This window comes from Rana temporaria, chromosome 10 (assembly GCF_905171775.1).
Source record: "Rana temporaria chromosome 10, aRanTem1.1, whole genome shotgun sequence".
NCBI lineage: Eukaryota > Metazoa > Chordata > Amphibia > Anura > Ranidae > Rana > Rana temporaria.
In genome coordinates, this window is record NC_053498.1 from 70,250,406 (window position 1) to 70,274,083 (window position 23,678).

The window sequence follows — 23,678 nt, forward strand, 5'->3', positions numbered from 1 at the left end:
GTCAGTAGGAGGAATAGTGCCCCATCATTGGTGTCAGTAGGAGGAATAGTGTCCCATCTTTGGTGTCAGTGGAAGGAATAGTGCCCCATCATTGGTGTCAGTAGGAAGATTAGAGCCCCAGCATTGGTGTCAGTGGGAGGATTAGAGCCCCGTCATTGGTGTCAGTGGAAGGAATAGTGCCCCATCATTGGTGTCAGCGGGAAGAATAGTGCCCCATCATTGGTGTCAGTGGGAAGAATAGTGCCCCATCATTGGTGTCAGTGGGAGGAATAGTGCCCCATCATTGGTGTCAGCGAGTGCAATAGTGCCCCATCATTGGTGTCAGTGGATGGAATAGTGCCCCATCATTGGTGTCAGTGGGAGGAATAGTGCCCCATCATTGGTGTCAGCGGGAGGAATAGTGTCCCATCACTGGTGTCAGTGGGAGGAATAGTGCCCCATCATTGGTCTCAGTGAAAGGAATAGTGCCCCATCATTGGTGTCAGCGAGTGCAATAGTGCCCCATCATTGGTGTCAGTGGATGGAATAGTGCCCCATCATTGGTGTCAGTGGATGGAATAGTGCCCCATCATTGGTGTCAGTGGGAGGAATAGTGCCCCATCATTGGTGTCAGCGGGAGGAATAGTGCCCCATCATTTGTGTCAGTGGAATGAATAGTGCCCCATCATTGGTGTCAGTGGGAAGAATAGTGCCCCATCATTGGTGTCAGTGGGAGGAATAGTGCCCCATCATTGGTGTCAGTGGGAAGAATAGTGCCCCATCATTGGTGTTAGTGAGAGGAATAGTGCCCCATCATTGGTGTCAGTGGATGGAATAGTGTCCCATCACTGGTGTCAGCGGGAGGAATAGTGACCCATCATTGGTGTCAGTGGGTGGAATAGTGTCCCATCATTGGTGTCAGTGGGAGGAATAGTGCCCCATCATTGGTGTCAGTGGGAGGAATAGTGCCCCATCATTGGTGTCAGTGGGTGGAATAGTGTCCCATCACTGGTCTCAGTGAAAGGAATAGTGCCCCATCATTGGTGTCAGTGGGAGGAATAGTGCCCCATCATTGGTGTCAGTGGGTGGAATAGTGTCCCATCATTGGTGTCAGTGGGAGGAATAGTGCCCCATCATTGGTGTCAGTGGGAGGAATAGTGCCCCATCATTGGTGTCAGTGGGTGGAATAGTGTCCCATCACTGGTCTCAGTGAAAGGAATAGTGCCCCATCATTGGTGTCAGTGGGAGGAATAGTGCCCCATCATTGGTGTCAGTGGGTGGAATAGTGTCCCATCATTGGTGTCAGTGGGAGGAATAGTGCCCCATCATTGGTGTCAGTGGGAGGAATAGTGCCCCATCATTGGTGTCAGTGGGTGGAATAATGTCCCATCACTGGTCTCAGTGAAAGGAATAGTGCCCCATCATTGGTGTCAGCGAGTGCAATAGTGCCCCATCATTGGTGTCAGTGGATGGAATAGTGCCCCATCATTGGTGTCAGTGGATGGAATAGTGCCCCATCATTGGTGTCAGTGGGAGGAATAGTGCCCCATCATTGGTGTCAGCGGGAGGAATAGTGCCCCATCATTGGTGTCAGCGGGAGGAATAGTGCCCCATCATTGGTGTCAGTGGAATGAATAGTGCCCCATCATTGGTGTCAGTGGGAAGAATAGTGCCCCATCATTGGTGTCAGTGGGAAGAATAGTGCCCCATCATTGGTGTCAGTGGGAAGAATAGTGCCCCATCATTGGTGTCAGTGGATGGAATAGTGCCCCATCATTGGTGTCAGTGGAATGAATAGTGCCTCATCATTGGTGTCAGTGGGAGGAATAGTGCCCCATCATTGGTGTCAGTGGGAAGAATAGTGCCCCATCATTGGTGTCAGTGGAATGAATAGTGCCCCATCTTTGGTGTCAGTGGGAGGAATATAGTGCCCGAATAGTACCCCAAGGGCCGGTTAAATGTAAGTAAAGGGTCACATTGATCTATGTGTCCTGTGCTGCACAGACTGGCATCCTATGTAGATTTGATGATGACACGTCCTCCTCGGGTGTCCCCGCACTGTACAGGGTGGTCGGTATTACATGTGATGAGGGGAATCCTCCATTCATAGAACAGCGGCAGATTGGAGCTCAGTGATGAACTCTCAGCCGATTTCGGTCGGTATTATTAGGCACGATATGTATGTGGCCCCCAGAGCCAGAGAACCCCTGATAACCCATAGTGACTATGTACATCCTGACACCCCAGCCCTCCCTTACACGACCCCCCGAGAGGAAACATTACCCTCTCCCGATAACATCCATGTGTCACTTCCTAACCGGCGCATATTAATGACGTCAGACGAGACCCTGTTACCAGGCAACGGCAATGAAGCTTTCCCTCGCGGTGATGAATTGAAGAGCTGTGGAAGGATCAGGTGTGTGTTTACACGGTGCAGAATATACAGATTATAGAATATGACGGTGTGACCCCTCCCTCTGTCATTTTATATCACATGTTTTCTGTCAGCCTTTAGTGCAGTGGTGGGCAACTTTCTAGGAGTGTAGGTCTCAAGTTTGACCCCTGACATTACCCAAGGGCCACTCCTAATACTGAATGTTCAGAGACAGCAGACACACAACAGATTTTAGTCAGAGACTGAGGACATGATTAAGGATGGGCTCAGGCGTGTGCGTAAATCCACAACATCCTTAGACATGATACAAGAGATGGTCTGTGAGAGGAAAGGAGAGCTGTTAACTGGCAATACTGGGCCAGATTCACATAGAGATACGACGGTGTATCTCCTGATACGCCGTTGTATCTCTGACTTAGGCTGGTCGTATCTATGCGACTGATTCATAGAATCAGTTACGCATAGATATGCCTAAGATCCGACAGGTGTAACTGTGTTACACCGTCGGATCTTAACTGCAATTAAAAAATGGCCGCGGGGGGCGTTCTCGCTGATTTACATTGAGAAATATGTAAATCAGCGAGATACGCCAATTCACGAACGTACGCGGGCCCGACGCAGTGTTGTTACGACGTTTACGTAGCGGTTTTCCCGGCGTATTCTTACCCCTGCCTGTATGAGGCGCAGCCAATGTTAAGTATGGCCGTCGTTCCCGTGTCGATTTTTTTTTTTTTTTACGTCGTTTGCGTACGCCGATTCACAAAGCCGCTCGTCACAAGTTACGCTCACGCCGAAACCACTGACGTCCTAGCGACGTCAGTGGGAGCAATGCACGCCGGAAAAAATCGCGGACGGCGCATGCGCATTTAAATCGGCACGGGGACGCGCCTGATTTAAATAGTACACTCCCCCTAGCCGCGGAATTTGAATTCCGCCGGGGGATTTACGATCCGCCGCCGCAAGTTTGGAGGTAAGTGTTTTGTAAATTACCCACTTGCCTCTCAAACTTGCAGCAGCGGATCGTAAATCACATAGGTCACGCGGATCTAAAGATCCGCTGATCTATGTGAATCTAGCCCACTGTCAGTACATTGTTTACACTGATATTCAGGGCACTGATCACCAGAGCTCTGATGATCAGTGCCACCTATTAGTGCCCATCAATGCCACCTATCAGTGCTCATCAATGCGGCCTATCAGTGCCACCTATCAGTGCTCATCAATGCGGCCTATCAGTGCCACCTATCAGTGGTCATCAATGCGGTCCATCAATGCCAACTATCAGTGGTCATCAATGCGGCCTATCAGTGCCACCTATCAGTGGTCATCAATGCCGCCTATCAGTACCCATCAATGCCGCCTATCAGTGCTCATCGATGATGCCCATCATTGCTTATCAATGCCGCCAATCAGTGCAGCCTATCAGTGCTCATCAATGCCTCCTATTAGTGCTCATCAATGCCTCCTATCAGTGCTCATCAATGCCACCTATCAGATTGCAGCTGCTGGGCCAGCACAGACAGCAATTAGACACTCCCAGAAGAGGAGTGAGCTATGACCTATAAGGAGGGAGGGGACTGTGCTAGAGAATAGACTGGCACAATTTCTAGCAAGGTGAAAAGCATGTGATTTTTTCCTCTTCAAATCAGAGATATAGTAAAGCTTACAAACATTTCTACATATGCATGACCAGGCTTACTGCTGGGGAGGTGGAAGGGCAGGCTGCAGGTCCATGACTTATGATGGATTAGGAGCATACAGAACCCACCTTCCTTTTAAACCCCCTATTTGAGCATTTATATGACATATCTGTATCAGTGACAGCTGGTGCTCTATCGGTCAAGGGGGGGCGACAAACAAACCTGAGACACCTACCCCTCCCCGCTGTTGCCCCAGCCTGCCACCCCAGTACACCTTCCCAAGAAAAATGAAAAACCTTTGCTTTCTCAATTAGATTGATACCCTGCAATACTGGAAGGGCTGGCTCCTAAATTCTGTATTGACCTATCAATTGGCATGTATTTTGGTACTTGAAATGTCAGATCTTTCTGTGCCATTGTTTGTAGCTAACATCAATACCAAAGTTTGGTGAGTAATCATCTAATGAAGGTATTTTATGATAACAGAATGGCCTATTTTAGTTCTGATCTAAAAGCTGATGGACATGGTGAGGTATGGGTGGACATTGGACCTGATGCGAAGCTCAAGCAATATGGCTGGAGGTGCACGACTAAGGAGGATTCCTACTCCAACAAGACATTGCTTGGAAACTGGAACCAGGAACGTTATGACCTTCGTAAACTCGAAGAAAGGAAGCCACTGCCTTCTCAGGTACGAATGAAGAAATACTGATATGCCCAAGTAGATCAAGCTTTTGCCAAGGTTTAACAAAAAAAAAAACATACTGGTATTTTCTCCATGTAAAAAGTCAAACGGCTTAAGCCTTATAGCAAAAAAAGAAAAGCCTCCAGGTAACTGCATGCACCATACATTTACTGTAACTCCACACAGTAATGCAAGGCTTTCTCCCTGGTGTGGAGTGTCATGCTCGCCCCCTCCCTTGAGGGGGGAGGGGGCGAGCAGGAGAGTCAGGATGCTCTCTATGTTGCAAATAGATAAAGGAGCGGTGTGTTAGTGGGCGTCCTGACTCTCCTGCTCGCACCCTCCCACGTAATTGACGTTTCGAACGAACGGCGCATGCGCGCGCATGCTCAGTATCACGTTGAATTTTGAAAGTAAATTACGCCCGCTCAATGCTTAGTCGACGTGAACGTAACCTACGCACATCCCCGTTCACGGACGACTTACGCAAACGACGTAAAATACGGCACTGTTCATACGTTTCCGACGTCCATACCTAACATGACTTACCCCTGCTTTATGAGGGGTAACTTTACGCCGGCGTATGTCTTACGTAAACAACGTATCTTGATACGCCGGGCGCACGTACGTACGTACGTACGTACGTACGTACGTACGTACGTGAATCGGCGTATTTAGCTAATTAGCATATTCAACGTGGAAATATAGGGAAGCGTCAACCTAGCGACGACTTACGCCACTCGTATCTAGGCAACTGTGAGGCATATCTGATTCTATGAGTCAGGCGCCGAGTTGCGACGGCCCGCACTCAGAGTTACGACGGCGTATCTCCAGATACTCCAGATAACTCCTTTGTGAATCCGGGCCTGTGATTTTAGTAATAAACTTACATTTAATAACAGTATTCTATTTTATTCCATCCCAGAGCAGGAGGTCGCGGGCCACATCAGAGGGCTCCACGGGCCTTTTTAGACTTTGCTGCCCCCTGCGATAAGTGATCAGCTACTCCTCTCCTCTCCATTCTAATGCCTCGTACACACGATCAGAATTTCCGATGAAAAAGTCTGACTGACTTTTTCCATCGGAAATTCCGACTGTGTGTGTGAGCCCATTGAAATTTTTCCATCGGATATTCCGAGGAATTCCATCAGAGAGAACATGTTCTCTTTTCCTCCGATGGAATTCCGTCGGAATTTCCGATTCGAGTTTGGTCGGGCAAAAGCCCGATCATGTGTATGACTCATAAGGGTACTTTCACACTGAGGCGCTTGGTGCGCTGGCGGTAAAGCGCCAGTATCTTTAGCGGCATTTTACTGTCGTTTTTGACACGCTTTTCAGACGCTAGCGGTGCGGTTTTAACCCCCGCTAGAACCCGAAAAAGGGTCAATGGGCATGGGCGCTGTAGGTATATTTACCGCTCCTCAAAGATGCGGCTTGCAGGACTTTTTTTTACCATCCTGCCAGCGCAACGGGGGGTCAGGGATCCTCCATTCACAGCTGTATGTTCCTTTCTCAATAAGACTAAAAGTCCCTCTGTGTTACATTATTTGAAAGATGGTAATTCTAAGAATGGTAACATTGTAGAATTAATATAACTTTGATTTTACCGTTTCAGTACGCCCACTATTATGAAACCTCTCATTCTGCTGAATATGCCAGAAAAGGGGGTTCAGCTGGGAAGCACGGTAAGATGAATCACTCCTTCTGCATTCTTTTTCAAACTTTTCTGTTATATGTTTAGCTACTGTCTCCAGTCAAATATGCAGATCTGCAAAGTTAGAGAATAGTCTTATCCTTTGTGATTCAAAATTAAAGTGAGAAGTTAAACATGACATTCTGTCAACTAACATATTTAAAAGGAGAATTTACCAATAGCAGCTGCTACATTTTTCCATTTTCTTTTAAAGGGCCAAACATGATATTTAATTTTGTGATAGATGATAGAAAATTAAAGCGGAGTTTCACCCTAAAAACAAACTTTTTATGAACAGCTTGCCTTTAATGTAAAAAAAAAAAAAAAAAATCTTATTTTTTTTTTTTTACTCCTATATAGCTGTTACTAGGCAGATTTCGTAATCTGCCTAGTTCCTAGTCCACGGTGGTAGAACTTCCTGTCCTAAGACCCCATTGCCTCCTGGGAAATTATGACACTCATTTCCCAGGAGTCTCTGGGCACTACTGCCTAAAAATCCCAGCATGCACCTCTCTCGGGATATCCAGGAAGAAACATTAACTGGGCTTCATAATGCCCACAGCCAGTGCCGATCCTGACCTCCTTGGGGCCCTAAGCAAAATGACATGTCACATTAAAGTTGAGAAGCGGGGGTAGGGGGTGTTCTGCTGTCGGAAATTACATCTTACATTAAAGTGAGGAAGCGGGGGGGTTTTCTTACCTCTTCTCCCATGCAACCAGCAAGTTGAGAAGCGGGGTGAGGGGCCAAAAATGACTTCTCACCAGGCGGGGCCTCTAGTAACCCTCCACAGCTTTGTGGGGCCCTAAGCGGCTTGCATAGTGAGCCTATAGGGTGGATCGGCCCTGCCCACAGCTATGATGGAAACAGCCACAAGATCCCTGAGATTATATCAGGTACGTTTTTGCAACTGTTTATGTACCGATCATGCTTTATTAATATGTTTTAATGAATATTCATAATAATGTATATAAGAGTGCAAAAAAAAATGTACGCCCGGAACCCCGCTTTAAACCACTTAAACAGTTTCTTATCATGGGCACACTATTACTGAGGTCCCTGAGTTGCTTAGTTTTCACACATGTTGTGGCCATTAGGGGAGGTCCTTAGTCCCTCTGTAAAAGTTTAGATTTTTTTTTTTATTATGAAGAATCTTACAGAAGAAAGTCAGAACTGATGGCAATGAGATACACCGAGGCGGGTTCACACTGGATGCCGATGCGGCTCCCAGCAGGGGGTCTGTGCGTCCTGGTTCACCGTTTCAGGTCTGATTTCAGACCAAATTTTGTGCTGAATTCGGACCTGAAATGGACCAAAAGACGCACATGGCTCCTGTGCAAATTTGCACCGGAGCCGCATCTGAGATATGTGAACCAGCTGCTATTGTGAATTGGATGCAGGGATACTGCATCCAATTCACAATAGTGTGAACCCGGCCTAAAGCAGTGTTTCTCAACCTTTTGTTAAGTCACAGCACCCTATAAAATGATGCGCCATCTGAAGGCATCCCATTCTTAAAGGAACACTAAAGGCACAATTTTTTTTTTTAAATAACAAACATGTTAAACTTGCCTCCACTGTGCAGCTCGTTTTTGCACAGAGTGACCTGGATCCGTGGCTGTCACGGCTCCTCCTCGCAAAAGCTTTCTACCTTCATGCGAGCGAGCTCGCATGGTGGAAAGCTTTTGCGAGCGCGCTCCTGTGATACAGCAGCGGCCATAGCCGCCGCCTGTATCACTCGGCCCCGAACCCCGGTGCGCCGCGTCATCCGCTGTGATTGACAGCAGCGCCTGCCAATGGCTGCGCTGCTATCAATCCGCCCAGCCTAGCCAATCAACGACCAGGCTGGGAACCGAACAAGATGACAAGCACGCGCCCGGGACTTTCGAACAGTGAGGTAAGTAAAACGGGGGCTCGGGGGGGGGGGGGGGCGGTGCTGTCAGATGCATAGGATGCATTAAGGTAAAAAAAACGGTTACCTTTACAACCCCTTTAAGTGTAAAAAAAACTAAACTAATGCAGCAGAATTGATACACGTAGGACCCCCAACATTGGAGGCAATTTATTTTCACAAAATATACCGTACCTTTGCACACTGGTACTGACTAGCATTCCAGCATCTCCCTTCTCCCTCAGTTTCTTTCCATCATTTAGCCAATGTAATCTCAGTGCTTTGGGAAAGCGGCAAGGGAGGGGCAAACAAAGACATCATCAGGTACCTGATATCCTCCTTATCAACCTAACATGACTAGCCAGCTTTCTCCTTTCCTCCTCTGAGAGATGCAGCGGGCGGGGCTGAGATTCCTCTGCTGTCAGTCTGGAGGAGAGAGCTGGCTGGTCATGTGATTGCAATCTGGCTCTTAAAATTTGGTATTTACAGCATTTATATTTCTAAATCATTCAGGGGGGACACTGCAATAGGAGGCAGTGCTGATGGTGTATACAGGTTACTGTTATGAGAGCAGCAGGAGGGGGAGGGGCGGCTCACACACAGACAGAGGGGGGAGGAGGACACAGGAGCAAAGAGGAGGGCAGATAGCAGGCTGCTGATGACGAAGGCACATAAACTGACCACCGTGTCTGGTTTCAGTAGCCATGATACACCGTGGTCAGTTTACAGAGGGGTGGGAGAAACTGGAAGGATCAGCCAGGTTTTCTAGATGTTATAGGGGGCCAAATGACACAGGACAAGCACTGTGTCATATAACGCTTTAAAGGAGCAGGATCCATTTTTTGGGGGGGGTAACAAACACTTTAATCTTTGGAGTCACCAATGATGATTACTGATCCTTCCATGGCTAGCAACAAAATGATTGAATCGGGTCTTCATCCATAAGGTATGACCTTTTCGCCTCTGAATCAACCACCTCCCCCCTCCCTGTTGCACAACTGGGGAATTTTTGTATTTTTTTTTTGTATTTACCTTCTCACCTAGAGGGTGGAGGTGCTTCTAGGGACGTGGGTGGAATGGGGCAGGATATATTTTCTAGAGAATTTTTATGTAGGAAATGGGACAGTAGAGCTGAGATTATCTCTGGACCAGAGCCAGTGGAAATTAGACTAATATTTGTCATGGGTGACAGTGTAAAGCCTTGTCACAATGAGCATTTAGTAGCTTGGTATATAGAAGACACAAGACTCTCAAAGATCCAATTGGAGAAGCTCCAGCAGGTAATTTGTGAGCAGATTGGGCCAGATCCACAAAAGGGATACGCCGGCGTATCTACTGATACGCCGTCGTATCCCTGTTTCTATCTATGCGACTGATTCATAGAATCAGTTACGCATAGATATTCCTAAGATCCGGCAGGTGTAATAGTTTTACACTGTCGGATCTTAGGGTGCAGTACCGCGGCCGCCGCTGGGGCATTTCTCGTCGAAATTCTGCTTCGGGTATGCAAATTAGCACTTACGGAGATCCACGAAGCGGTTTCCCTTCGTGAAGTCTCCGTAAGTTGTTAGTTTGCAAACGCAAAGATAGGGCTACTTTTACAAAGTGTAAAGTTAGTACACCTTGTAAAAGTATACCCTTCTTTCCCGCGACGCTGTCAAATTATTTTTTACATTTTTTTTTTCTTCCCGCCGCATCTCTTTTTTTTCCCGACGCAACTTTTTTTACCCGGCGCGATTCACAAAACTCGGCGCAACGTAACTTCGCGCAAAGCACGTCGGGAAAATCGCGTCGGGAGCATGCGCAGTACGTCCGGCGCGGGAGCGCGCCTAATTTAAATGGGACTCGCCGCATTAGATTGGGCCCGCCTTGCGCCGGACGGATTTAAGTTACACCGCTGAAAATTTCTAGGTAAGTGCTTTGTGGATCGGGCACTTAGGTAGAGATTTTGCGGCGGTGTAACTTAAATAGGAAAAGTTAAGTTACGGCCGCTCGTTGTGGATCTGGCCCATTGTGTCTTACGTTTTCTCTGGAATTGGTAGTTCCGGTCGGGGCCTGAAGCTTGAAGGATTTTGAAGAGTCTTGGGTGGGATAGAGTCTTCAGCCCTGTGTCAGGGTTTCTAGATGCCTACACTCTGTGAGTGCACAGCTGGGCAGGATCATTATAAGTCAGATCTCAGCATAGCTCAAAGCTGTTGTGCGTTTGAAGACAGAGCCCTGTAAGTAGATCTGGTTGTTTCTGTCAGAGACTGCATCCCTTGTGTGGGGGATTTCTGGTCCAAAGGACTGAGAAAGTCAGCACAGCTACACAGGTCTGGGGGACCAAAAGAGAGTCTGGGAGACCGAGACAGCTTCCAGACAGCAAGCAATTGAGCTGTAAGTTTGAAAATGACTTGCTGAGCTATTGCTAGACTTGCCAGGCTTCACAAGTTTGTTGCACAATTGCAGCAAGTCCGCATTGCATGAGTCTAGATCAACTTTCTTTGCAAGTCTGCTGCAAGTTCTGGTTTAGTTATGTTGTGCAATAGTCATCCCACCACAGGGGTCACTGTGGCTGAATTGTAGACTTGCAGAGCTCTTGCTCTAGACCAGGGGTGCCCAACCTTTTGAAGATCCACTTAAGCGACTTGGTAACCGGTCGCGGGCCACAATGAGTGGAACAGGTGGATGGCAGCCCACTCTACTCTATAGAGCCCACTCTACTCCTTAGAGGTGAATGAATGGCTTGATTGGGTCGGACTGACGGCGTGAAGGGGGCCTAAGGCTGCTTTTACACTGATGCACTGTTGTTTAACCACACAAGGGGTACAGCACAGTTCACCTGTGGCTTTCCTGCAGGCTAGCTGCACTTTGCCATAGACTTCTATTATATCCTATAGGTGTGGTGCACTTTCAGAAAGCACCCCAAACTCGCAGGTACCAGAAGTCTATGACTCAGTGCAGGTAACCCACAGGATCAGTTTGAAAGCAGCTCAGTAACCACTGCAGAACAAATATACCCATATATACCCTATGATTTTAGTAATAAACTTACATTTAATAACAGTATTTTATTATTTTTTATTCCACCCCAGAGCAGGAGGACGCGGGCCACATCAGAGGGCTCCACGGGCCTTTTAAACTTTTACAGTGAAATACCCCTCCCCCCCAGCCCAGGATTAAGGACCAGGAAAGTCTGATTTGCACAGTGACAACATGAAACTCTGACTTAGGCATTATGTTCTGTTTCTACAGTACATTATTAAACTTTGTGTTATTCTTTTTCAGTTTACAAAAAAGAGCCCCATGTGTTTCCAGGACATCAACCTGAACTGGGTCCACCAGAATACAGAACTCTTCAAAAGTCATGCTACATGAGTGACTATGGCAGCTCATAGACCCATCACCCAATACTTCTGATCAACGCACTATACTTAATAACCCACATGAGCAATAAATGCATAATAAAGAATTATTGTAGAAATCGTTTTAACATTTCAAGTAGGGTTGTCCCGATACCGATACTAGTATCAGTATCGGTACCGATACCAAGCATTTGCCCGAGTACTTGTACTGGGGGCAAATTCTCCAATGCTTCACCCGATACCTGGGCAGTCGGCATGATCGGTGTGGCGGGGGGAGTTACAAGTACCGATCTCCCTGTATAGATTTGAATAAAGCATGACAGCTTCTCCCCGGACCCTCAGAACCCCCCCCCTCCCTTTTAGCTTCTTTAGTGAAATCTATACAGCGGTGATCGGTGCTTGTAACTCCCCCTAAAGCCGCACTGATCGCCGCTGACTGTCCCTGTATCCTCCTCCAGTTCCCCCCATCTGTGCTGCTCTCCCCCTCCACACTCCGTGTCCCCCCTTCGTGCTGCTGCTGTCCTCCTCCGCGCTCTGTGTCACCCTCCTTTCTGCTGCTCTCCCCCTCCGTGCTCCGTGTCCCCTCTCCGTGCTGCTGCTCCCCCCTCCGTGCTCGGTGTCACCCTCCATTCTTCTGCTCTCCCCCTCCACGCTCTGTGTCCCCCTCCGTTCTTCTGCTGTCCCCCTCCGCTCTCCATTTCCCCCCTCCGTGCTGCTGCTCTCCCCCTCCACGCTCTGTGTCACCCTCCATTCTTCTGCTCTCCCCCTCCGCGCTCTGTGTCCTCCTCCGTTCTTCTGCTGTCCCCCTCTGCACTCCGTGTCACCCTCTTTTCTGCTGCTCTCCCCCTCCGTGCTCCGTGTCCCCTCTCCGTGCTGCTGCTCTCCCCCTCCGTGCTCAGTGTCACCCTCCATTCTCTTGCTCTCCCCCTCCGCGCTCCGTGTCCCCCTCCGTGCTTCTGCTGTCCCCCTCCGCTCTCCATGTCCCCCCTCCGTGCTGCTGCTCTCCCCCTTCATGCTCTGTGTCACCCTCTGTTCTTCTGCTCTCCCCCTCCGCGCTTCATGTCCTCCTCCGTTCTTCTGCTGTCCCCCTCCACGCTCCGTGGCCCCCTCTGTTCTTCTGCTGTCCCCCTCTGTGCTCCATGTCCCCCTCCATATCCTCCTCCACCCCGTCTGTCCTCAATCTGTCAGAATGGAGAGCGGAGGTAGGTGCCGCTAAACCCAGCTCCTACCTTTTCCAAATGAACAGAATCACTGACTCTGTCCATTCATATAACTGAAACATCGTAACCTGTGTATACGCTGCTTCCGTTTATGAATAGAGAGGAGCCTCTGTCTCCTGTCTATTCATTTTCATTGCAGCTGAGGCTGCTGGGAAAGGGACTGGGGAATCTGTGCCCTTAGTACCTTTCTCTGTCTCAAAGGGGAGATGTCAGAGGTCTGTTAAGACCCCCGATACCTCACCAAAGCTCCCTAACAGGGCTAAAAAAAAATTGCAATAAATAATCAAAGAAATTAATTGTAAAAAATAATAAAAATGTAAATAAAAAACACACTGACACCACCCCAACCCCCCCCCCCCATCCCCTCCACATGACATAAAAAAAAGTATCGGTATCGGCAAGTACTTGAAAAAAAGTATCGGTACTTGTACTCCGTCTTAAAAAAGTGGTATCAGGACAACCCTAATTTCAAGTATGAAACATTTAATTAAACATGTATTGGACATTGATTCACAGGGTATTAATCTATAGAAATCATCCAGATATCAACTGACTAGTACACAACTTTTATCTGGAGCTCAAAAGCTCAGAGGTAATATTAAACACATGTAAAAATGAAAATCTGTCAATGTGAAAACCAAAAATACCTGTCAAGTCAAAGAAAAAAAGGATTAATAGCAAAACTGATACTCATGTAATAAATGACAATTTGAATAAAGAAAGTCAATTGCATTTGAATGTCTTGACTTGATATGCCTGAGCTATAATATGTCTTTCTGCTTCAATGTTGTAAATCATAAAAAAAATATATATTGCACTGAGCTTTTGGGTTAGTAGTTCATGCAGTTCCCACACCAAATCTACACAGTCTTCCAAAACATAAATTAATACAGTATATAAAAATAAACCATCAGATGAAAAAAAATCAATAAATGCAAAAACATCTATATCACATTTCCACAGTAGCACTCAAAAAATATTTAGACCAAAATACAAATGAGATCCAAATGTATGTGAATGTCTATAAATAAATGAATCGTGAAAAAATATAATCCAATTCCACACAAGTATAAAAAGCAGTAATTTTGAAGAGTGCAAAAAAATATGTCTCTTTCAAACGCCACACTTTGTTCAGTTGAAGGCTCTGCGCTGCGTTCTCACCACTCCTCATCACTCGCTAGACGTCAGATCGCCATCCCAGACTCAGCATACAGTTGTCATGTAGCCACTCCCCAACTCATTTCATCACTTCCGACTTCGTCGCAGGGGGTCAACTGAAGGAAGTGTGGTGTTTGAAAGAGACTCTTCGATATAGTCTGAGCTTATTTTGCCAAACACGAGAGTGAATGGCAACAGCATTCGGTGAGCGCTTTTCTTGACCACTTTAGCCCTGAGCCTCTTTCTGAAAGTTGGTGTTTACAAGTTAAAAACTGTTTTTTATTTACTTAGAACCCCCAAACCGTTATATATATGTTTTCTAACACCCTAGAGTCAATGCAATACTTTGTCACACCGTATTTGTGCAGCGGTCTTACAAGCGCACTTTTTTTTGAAAAAATAAAGTTTTTTGAGTTAAAAAATAAGACAACAGTAAAGTTAGCCCATTTGTTTTTTTTATATTGTAAAAGATATTTTTACGTCGAGTAAATTGATGCCCAACATGTCACCCTTCAAAATTGCGCCTGCTCGTAGAATGGCGACAAACTTTTCCCCTTAAAAATCTCCATGGGTGATGTTTGAAAAAGCCTACAGGTTGCATGTTTTGAGAAATGCCGCTTATTGGACATTCCGATATCAAAACCGTGGATTTTTTTTCCGATGGATGTTCGCTCAAACTTGTCTTGCACATACACGGTCACACAAATGTTGTCAAGAATGCGGTGACGTACAACACTATGATGATCTGAGAAAAATTAGGTTCGATGATTCCGAGCATGCGTCAAATTGATTCCAAGAATGTGTAGAATTTCCGACAAGAACTTTTGTTCTCGGAAAAATTGAGAACCAGCTCTCAAACATTTGTTGTCGGAAATTCCGACAGCAAATGTCCGATGGAGCATACACGGTTAGATTTTCCGACAACAAGCTCACATCAAACATTTGTTGTCAGAAATTCTGACCGTGTGTACGTGGAATTACAGTGAAAGTCTAGTATGAGAATTATTGCTCTCGCTCAAACGATCGCGGCAATACCTCACATGTGTAGTTTGAACACTGTTTTCATATGTGGGTGCTGCTCACGTATGCATTCGCTTCTGCACGCGAGCTCGCGTTAAAAAAAAAAAAAAATTCGCATTTATTTTACTTTTTTTTTTACACTGTTAAGTCTCGTACCCATGATCAGTCCATCCAATGAGAATGGACCGATGGACCGTTTTCATCGGTTAACCGATGAAGCTGACTGATGGTCCATCGCGCCTACACACCATCGGTTAAAAAAACTATCGTGTCAGAACGCGGTGACGTAAAACACAACGACGTGCTGAAAAAAACGAAGTTCAATGTTTCCAAGCATGCGTCGACTTGATTCTGAGCATGCGTGGATTTTTAACCGAGTTGGCTTTTTTTTTAACCGATGGATAAATAACCTATGGGGCCTACACACGATCGGTTTGGACCGATGAAAACGTTCCATCAGACCGTTATCCTCTGGTTAACCGATCGTGTGTACGATGCCTAACTGTCACTTTTATTCCTATTACAATGAATGTAAACAAAAAAGCATGACAGGACCTTCTTAAATTTGAGATCTGGGGTCAAAAAGAAAAATGTCTCTAAGGCCGCGTACACATGACTGGCCAGTTTCCGCGGACATGTCCCACCGTGTGTACGGCCTAGCGGACAGGTTTCCAGCGGACAAAAGTTTCTTAGCATGCTAAGAAACTTGTCCGGTGGAAACCTGTCCGTCGGACATGTCCGATGGTTAGTACACCTAACCATCAGACCGAAATCCCCTGCATGCGTCGAAGTGATTCGACGCATGCGTGGAAGCATTGAACTTCCTGGTTTGCGCACGTCGCTGCGTCATCGTCGCCGCCACGTCACAGCGTTTTCTGTCCACGGGGATTTTGGTCTGATGGTGTGTACACACATCAGACCAAAATCTCCCAGCAGACATGTCCGATGAAAACGGTCCGCGGACCGTTTTCATCTGACATGTTCGGTCGTGTGTACGGGGCCTAAGAGCGATGGACAGAAGTGATGTTTTAACGTCGCTTCCGCCCTGCAATGGTATGGAGACGGGTGGGGGCCATCTTCCCCTCACTCATCTCCATACCACACAAGAGAACAGACACGATCGCCTCCACCGCTACAGACGGCTCCGGTAAGCGGCGGAGGGCACGGCGGGAGTGAGGGGCCCTCTCCCACCGCCAATAAAAGTGATCTTGTGGCGATTCCCCCGCAAAGACCACTTTTATCTGAAAGCGGACCGCCTGCTAAAGAAGAGGATACCGGGTTATGGTAGCTAGCTGCTGCCATAACAACAATATCCCTTTTCAAAGTACCGACGTATAACGACGGCGGTCGGTCCGTAAGTGGTTAAGGCAGTTGATCCCCCTATTCATCACAGGTGGAGGATAGCAATGTATATTCACATATATTTTTCTGTGGAATTGGATTTTATTTTTCCACAATTGGTACCGCAGTGTAAAAAAGGTTAATGGGGGTAGTTACTGTCAAGGATCAGTTGGGATTGGGTTAAAATATTAAAAGTGTTAATAATTTGGTTAAATATTGATTTGGTTACAAAATAAAAATGGCTGTTGTGGCCAATTTTCTCCAATTCACTGTGTCGGTCTCATTACTGGGGTAAACTGGTTACGGGAAAGTGGGGGGTAAAAAAGGGGAAGTATTTAATGGAGGGAGGGGGTGCATAGAGAGTGGCACATTGGAAACTACACTAGTCAAGAAAAGCCCGGAGTAAAAGCACAAGGAATAAACGTAGGGCTGGCATGACTGGGGTGGAACCAGGGCAACGGAGGGTTAAGACAGCAGGAGAGCTCTCAGTCTCAGGGGAGTGGCTGGAGGAGCAGTCCGGTGAGGGGGCGGAGCCTTATATATAGGGGGCGGGATCGGCGCCAAAAACCACAAGCAGGCAGAGTGAGAAGAGGGAGGCAGGATTTCCCACCCACCCTCCCTTGTTTGTTTTCTTTTTGTTGTGTGGTGCGTTTGTTTTCTTTTCTTGCAGGTATAAGGACGGGTTGTCACGACAGCGGAGGCGGTGTCCTTGGTCCTTGACGGTGACAGTGAAATGATGGAATGGAAATGGTTGGGGGGCTCATCGATGGGATGGCCCCCTATGGTGGTTATTGCAGTGGAACGGTGTCTGCTGCAATACGGTTACGGTGCACTGCGGGTTAAAAAGGGGTCTCAGAGCTGGGTCGGCTGGAGGCCTGGGTTATGGTAATTGGTACCGCAGTGTAAAAAAGGTTAATGGGGGTAGTTACTGTCAAGGATCAGTTGGGATTGGGTTAAAATATTAAAAGTGTTAATAATTTGGTTAAATATTGATTTGGTTACAAAATAAAAATGGCTGTTGTGGCCAATTTTCTCCAATTCACTGTGTCGGTCTCATTACTGGGGTAAACTGGTTACGGGAAAGTGGGGGGTAAAAAAGGGGAAGTATTTAATGGAGGGAGGGGGTGCATAGAGAGTGGCACATTGGAAACTACACTAGTCATGTATATTCACATATATTTTTCTGTGGAATTGGATTTTATTTTTCCACAATTTATTTATTTATTTATTTATAGACAGTCACATACATTTGGATATAATTTGTATTTTGGTCTAAATGTGATTGAACAGTGCTCCGTGAGACGTTCAAAGCTTGGGATATTTTTATAACCTAACCCTACTTTAAACTTTGTATCTCTTTCAGTCCAGGGCTTCAGTAAAGGCTTGGTCATGAAGGCAGCCTCGCCAAGAAATTTTTCCTCAGGTGTCAGGAGGTTTGCCAGAATCTGGGCCTTAGGCTTTGAAGGATCTTTGTTGGCATACTGCCTAGTACAGGTTTACCCATACTGGGTTGGCAGGACCACTAAGGATAACTGGTTCCATGCCCCTTATATTGAGATACATTGAGCATGCTCACAAGCTACAGCTTTGCTTAGGCTGTTGACCAGCAGGACGTAGATATCATCCAAAATCATTGCAGGATGGTCCATTACTGCTAGCCAACTGGCTTAGGACATGGTTCCTATGACAGCAGTGATAAAGCACTCAACTAGGAGTGTGTAGACTTTGTGGGCTCCTGCTAAGAGGGTGCCAGGAATAGTTATTACAGTGCAATACAATGTGAGTAGAGCTGCCCCTTTTTCTTTTTTTTTCCAAATAACAGTTTTTTATTAGCCACCTGTGACACAGAAAAAACAATACAGAACTTCAGCAGAACAATAGAGTAAGCAGTGCATATAACAGTGCAGGGAATCACAAGGCAGACAACAGAGATAGCTCGGTAGTTCCTCATATTAGCAGCTTATTTTCAAACACAATCTGCTGGAAACATTGTCAAAATATATTTAAAGGAAAACCATGGGAGAGAGAGAGGGAATGGAGAGAAGGGACAGAAAGGTGGTGCAATAGGGGAAACAAAGAGAAGGAACTGCAGATATAGAAGGAGTAGAGGGGAATGGGGTAAGAGGAGGCTCGGTCAGTAGCTCAGGGCGGGTCCTCATGTCGGCGCCACTCCTACCAAATCGTGTCATGCATTTCCAATCTATCTTGCAATCTGGCTGTCATTTTTTCCATCAACTCTACATCTTTTATCCTAGCGTAAAAGTCTACCTCAGATGGAGGGGATAATCGCTTCCAATGGAGGGCAACCAGGCACCTCGCAGCTGTCAAAACATGTCTCAGCAGTTTTATGGAAATTCGCTAGGGCGATACCCCTAGCAGGAATAGTTTCGGGGATCTGGGAACCAGCACTCCTAGGAGACGGGACAGCAGCTGCTGAGTGTCCGTCCAAAATGGTACTATCTTGGGGCAGGTCCAGTATATGTGATACAGGGTTCCCTTGGCTCCCTGGCAGCGCCAACACCTATCTGAGCTGGATGGGTAAATAGCGTGGAGAACATCCAGTGTCAGGTACCAAAAGCAGGGAATTTTGTAAGCATTTTCCTTATAGAGTGTGAGAATTTAGTAGTTGGTACACATCTGATATCAAGCCACGGCGAGCAGATCCCTCTAACACCAGTTTTTCTAAAGAAGTTGGCGCTGAGAATTGGAGCTTCGGGGCAAAGGATTGTGCAAAGTGTCTTATCTGCAGATACCCATAGAACACCTGGCGGGACAATTCAAATTTCTTTTGTAAATCAGAGAATGGGAGCAGTTTGCGGGTAATAGGGTTCACCAGGTGGCCGAAGTGGAATAGGTCTTGCGTCGCCCAGGGTGACGACATCTGGTGAGTCAGACCATCAGGCATTCTAGGGTTGTACAGGAATCAGGTCAAAAGAGACCTTTCCGAGCCCAGGTTATGCGCACGGGACAGTCTACGCCAGATCGTCCGGAGATGGAGCATAGGGCTCAGGAGCCGGCCTGGGTGCACCTTCGCGTTCCAGAGCAGGCTATTTGGGTGTGTGGATGCAAGCCATATTTTCTTGATTTCCGTCCATTTGTTGTAGGACCGATGGGGGAACCAAGAGGTGATAGCGCGTAACTGGGTTGCCTGGTAGTACTTGAGCAGATCGGGGAACCCCAATCCCCCGTCAGAGCGAGACGCTGTCAGAACCATTCGGGATATCCTATGCCTCCCATAGTTCCAGACAAAGCGCACCAGGTCCGCCTGGAGTCTCCGCAAATCCGTATATGGGACCGGGATGGGCAATGTCTGGAATAGATAGAGAAGTTTGGGGAGGATGGTCATCTTCACAGAGGCCCCCTCCCCAGGAGGGAAATGTGATGGGCCCTCTATTTCTCTAATGGACCGAAAGAGGGGGGCAAAGTTAGCCTTATATAAAGTGTCATAGGACGGGGTAATCTGGACCCCCACGTATTTCAGGCCTGTAGCCGTTCAGTGGTAGGGGAAACACTGTTGCAGGTGCCGGACCTCCGCGTCAGGGATGTTAATGGGGAGAGCTACTGATTTAGCCGCATCTATTTTGTAGCCCAATAGGGACCTGTAAAGATCAAGTTCCGTGTGCAGATTGGGCAGCGAAATTCTGGGCTGGGTCAGAGTGAGAATAACATCGTCCGCAAAAAGTGCTAGCTTGAACTCCTTATCCTGTACCGGGATTCCGCAAACATCTGGGTTCCTACGAATGGACGCCGCCAGCGGCTCGACACATAGCGCGAACAATAGCGGTGACAGTGGACATTCCTGGCGGGTCCCATTGGCTATCGGGAAGGGGGGGGACTGTGCGAAAGAGGTCTTAACCTCTGATGTAGGGTTCGTGTAGAGGTGTTGGATGGCCTGCAAGAAGGGGCCACATATGTTTTAGCGTGGCATACAGGAAAGGCCAGCTGAGGCGGTCAAACGCTTTTTCCGAATCCAAACTGAGGGCCAGTGATTCTAGGCCGTCCCTGTTTGCCACATCCACCAGGTCAATAACCCGTTTTGTGTTATCCGCCGCTTGACGAAGAGGGACAAAGCCCACCTGGTCCTTGTGGACCAAGGAAGGGAGTATCACATTCAGACGCAATGAAAGGAGCTTGGTAAATATTTTTAGGTCAGAGTTCAATAGCGCTATTGGCCTGTAGCTAGCACAGGGAGGGATCCTTATCAGGTTTGGGGATCAGCGTAAGGAACGATCTCTGCATATCCGAGGGGATGGGGGTTGCCTGAAGCAGGAATGCATTAAACAACTTGCACATATGCGACAAGAAGGTGGGGAGGAACGTCTTGCAGTATTTATATGGGAGGCCATCCGGACCGGGGGATTTATGTGCAGGCAAAGTCTTAATGACAGCTGTGAGTTCCTCCACCGATATGGGAGCATTAAGGGAAAGGAGGTCCGATGCCTGGATTCTGGGGATTCCGCTGCGTTCCAGGTAGCGGTGCAAACAGTCGGTCAGGTCAGGGGATGGAGGGTCATGTGGGATTTCGGGAATAAATAAAAAAATAAAAAAACAAATTTCTTCATCAATTTAGGCCAATATGTATTTTGCTACATATTTTTGTAAAAAAAAATCCCAATAAACATATATTAGTGTAAAAATTGTATCCGCGCTTAGAAACTAAAACAAAACAGCAGCTGTGCACTATAACCAAGATACCAGGCACAAACAATATGTAAATTAAGAGTGCAGTGCTAAAAATATACTTGCAATATATAACACAATGCATTTAATAGGTGCAAAGATTGATAAAGTGCATTCAGTGCAATCAATAGTGTATGAACAATATAGAAAATCAATAGCAAAATATTGCATAAAAAATTAATATTAAAAAATTAACCACTTGAGGACCGCTTAACGCTGATATACGTCGGCAGAATGGCATGGCTGGGCACAAGCCTGTACAGGTACGTTGCCCTTTAAGTGCCCAGCCATGGGTCATGCGATCGGGTAACAGGAGCTGAAGAACGGGGAGAGGTGAGTGTAAACAAACCTTCCCCGTTCTTCTCTGTGGCTTGTCACTGATCATCTGTTCCCTGTCACAGAGAACGACGATCAGTGACATCACACATCCAGCCATGATCCCCTACAGTAATGCCACGTACACACGGTCGTTTTATGTGATGAAAAAAAATGACGTTTTTAAAAACGTCACTTTAATTGACCGTGTGTGGGGGAAAACGTTGTTTTATGTCTTCTAAAAAACGACCAAAAAAAATTGAAGCATGCTTCAATTTTATGTTTCGTTTTTCAAAACGTCAACTTTTACTTCACAGAAATTGACCGTGTGTAGCAAAAACGTCGTTTAAAACGACGTTTTTTCATCCGCGCATGCCCAGAAGCTACTTATGAAGCAAGCTTCAATGGAAAAAGTGGTGAGAACGTAACCTCGCTTTGCTAGAACATTGTGAGAAAAACGATGGTGTGTAGGCAACTTCGTCTTTGAAAATTGAAGTTTCAAAAACGTCATTTTTTACTTCACAGAAAATGTCGTTTTTTTTCATCACATAAAGTGATGGTGTGTACGGGGCATAAGAAACACAAATCAGGGCACACCTAACCCCTTTAGCGCCCCTAGTGGTTAACCCCTTTACTGCCATTGTAAATTCACAGTAATCAGTGCATTTTTATAGCACTTTTCACTGTGAAAATGACAATGCTCTCAAAAATGTGTCAAAAGTGTCCGATGTGTCCGCCATAATGTCGCAGTCATGAAAAAAATTGCTGATCGCCGCCACAAAAAAAAACAATGCGCAAACCAATCAATAAATGCTTATTGTGATTTATTTATTCTTTACCAAAAATATGTAGAAGAATACATATCGGCCTAAACTGAGGAAAAAACATTTTTTTTAATATATTTTTTGGGGATATTTATTATAGCAAAAAGTTAAAAATATTGCATTTTTTTCAAAATTTTCGCTCTATTTTTGTTTATAGAGCAAAAAATAAAAAACACAGAGGTGATCAAATACCACCAAAAGTAAGCTCTACAGTATTTGTGGGGAAAAAAGGACGCCAATTTTGTTTGGGAGCCACGTCGCACGACCGCGCAATTGACAGTTAAAGCGACACAGTGCCGAATCGCAAAAAGGGGCCAGGTCCTTTACCTGCATAATGGTCCGGGTCTTAAGTGGTTAAAATAAAGCATGTACTAATTAAAGTGCAATAAGTGTCACCTGTTATGTGCATTGTGTTATATATTGAACGTTTTTTTTAGCGCTGCACTCTTTATTTACATTAAGCATATATTGATTGGTTTGCGCAAAAGTTATAGGGTCTACAAAATAGGGGATATTTTTATGATTTTTTTTTTCTTGTAATGGCGGTGATCAGCGATTTTTTGCGGGATTGCAACATTGCGGCAAACAGATTGGACACTTTTTTGGGAACCAGTGACATTATTATAGTGATCAGTGCTAAAGATATGCACTGACACAGTATAAACGACACTGGCAGGGAAGGGGTTAACATCAGGGGTGATCAAAGGTTAACAGTGTTCCCTCAGTGTGTTTCTAACACTAGATCAGAGTGTCCATGCCTGACAGCATGGCGATCTGCTTGTTACATCAGGCAGACTGCCATTCTGTCTCTGTGGGGAGCGATCGCGGGTGGCTGGCGGACATCGCGTCCACCGGGCCCGCTGATTGTCTCCCCCTGTGGCCAATCACGGTGCGACCATGGCCCCGTTGGCACACGTGTGCCCCCCAGTGACTATTGACAGAATTACGTACAGGTACGTGATTATGAGCAATAGAACGGCCTTGCCGCAGTATATGTATGGCAGGCGGTCGGGAAGTGGTTAATGCATTCTGTGCATTAACCTCTTGACCACTGGGCACTTAAACCCCCTTCCTAACCAGACCAATCTTCAGCTTTCGGTGCTCTCACAATTTGAATGACAATTACTCAGTCATACAACATTGTGCCCATCTGAAATTTTTGTCCTTTTTTCCCCACAAATAGAGCTTTCTTTTGGTGCTATTTGATCGCCTCTGGGTTTTTTATTTTTTGCGCTAAAAAAGAAAAAACACTGACAATTCTGTAAAAAAAAAAATCTTGTTTCTGTCATATTAGCGGGTATTGCGGAGTATTGGCGGTATTGCGGAGTATGGGGGGGTTATTGCAGAGTATGGGGGGGTTATTGCAGAGTATGGGGGGGGGGGGTATTGCAGCGTATGGGGGGGGGGGGGGTTATTGCAGCGTATGGGGGGGTTATTGCAGAGTATGGGGGGGTTATTGCAGAGTATGGGGGGGGCTATTGCAGAGTATGGGGGGGTT

General features: G+C 46.4%; 2 protein-coding genes across 2 annotated transcripts in view; one reads left to right on the forward strand and one right to left on the reverse strand.

The window, feature by feature from the left end:
• Positions 1-2,344, reverse strand: part of FDXACB1 (ferredoxin-fold anticodon binding domain containing 1) — a 24,338-nt gene extending 21,994 nt beyond the window's left edge. The window contains exon 1 of the mRNA XM_040325409.1: positions 2,263-2,344. The gene's annotated coding sequence lies outside the window, so the exon portion shown is untranslated. The remainder of the gene's footprint in view (positions 1-2,262) is intronic.
• C10H11orf1 (chromosome 10 C11orf1 homolog) lies at positions 2,280-11,729 on the forward strand. Its single transcript, XM_040325411.1, has 4 exons — positions 2,280-2,395; positions 4,501-4,705; positions 6,312-6,381; positions 11,546-11,729. Exons 1-4 carry the CDS (start codon positions 2,310-2,312, stop codon positions 11,653-11,655), a joined length of 471 nt encoding a protein of 156 aa, XP_040181345.1. The 5' UTR covers positions 2,280-2,309; the 3' UTR covers positions 11,656-11,729.
• Positions 11,730-23,678: the final 11,949 nt, after the last annotated feature.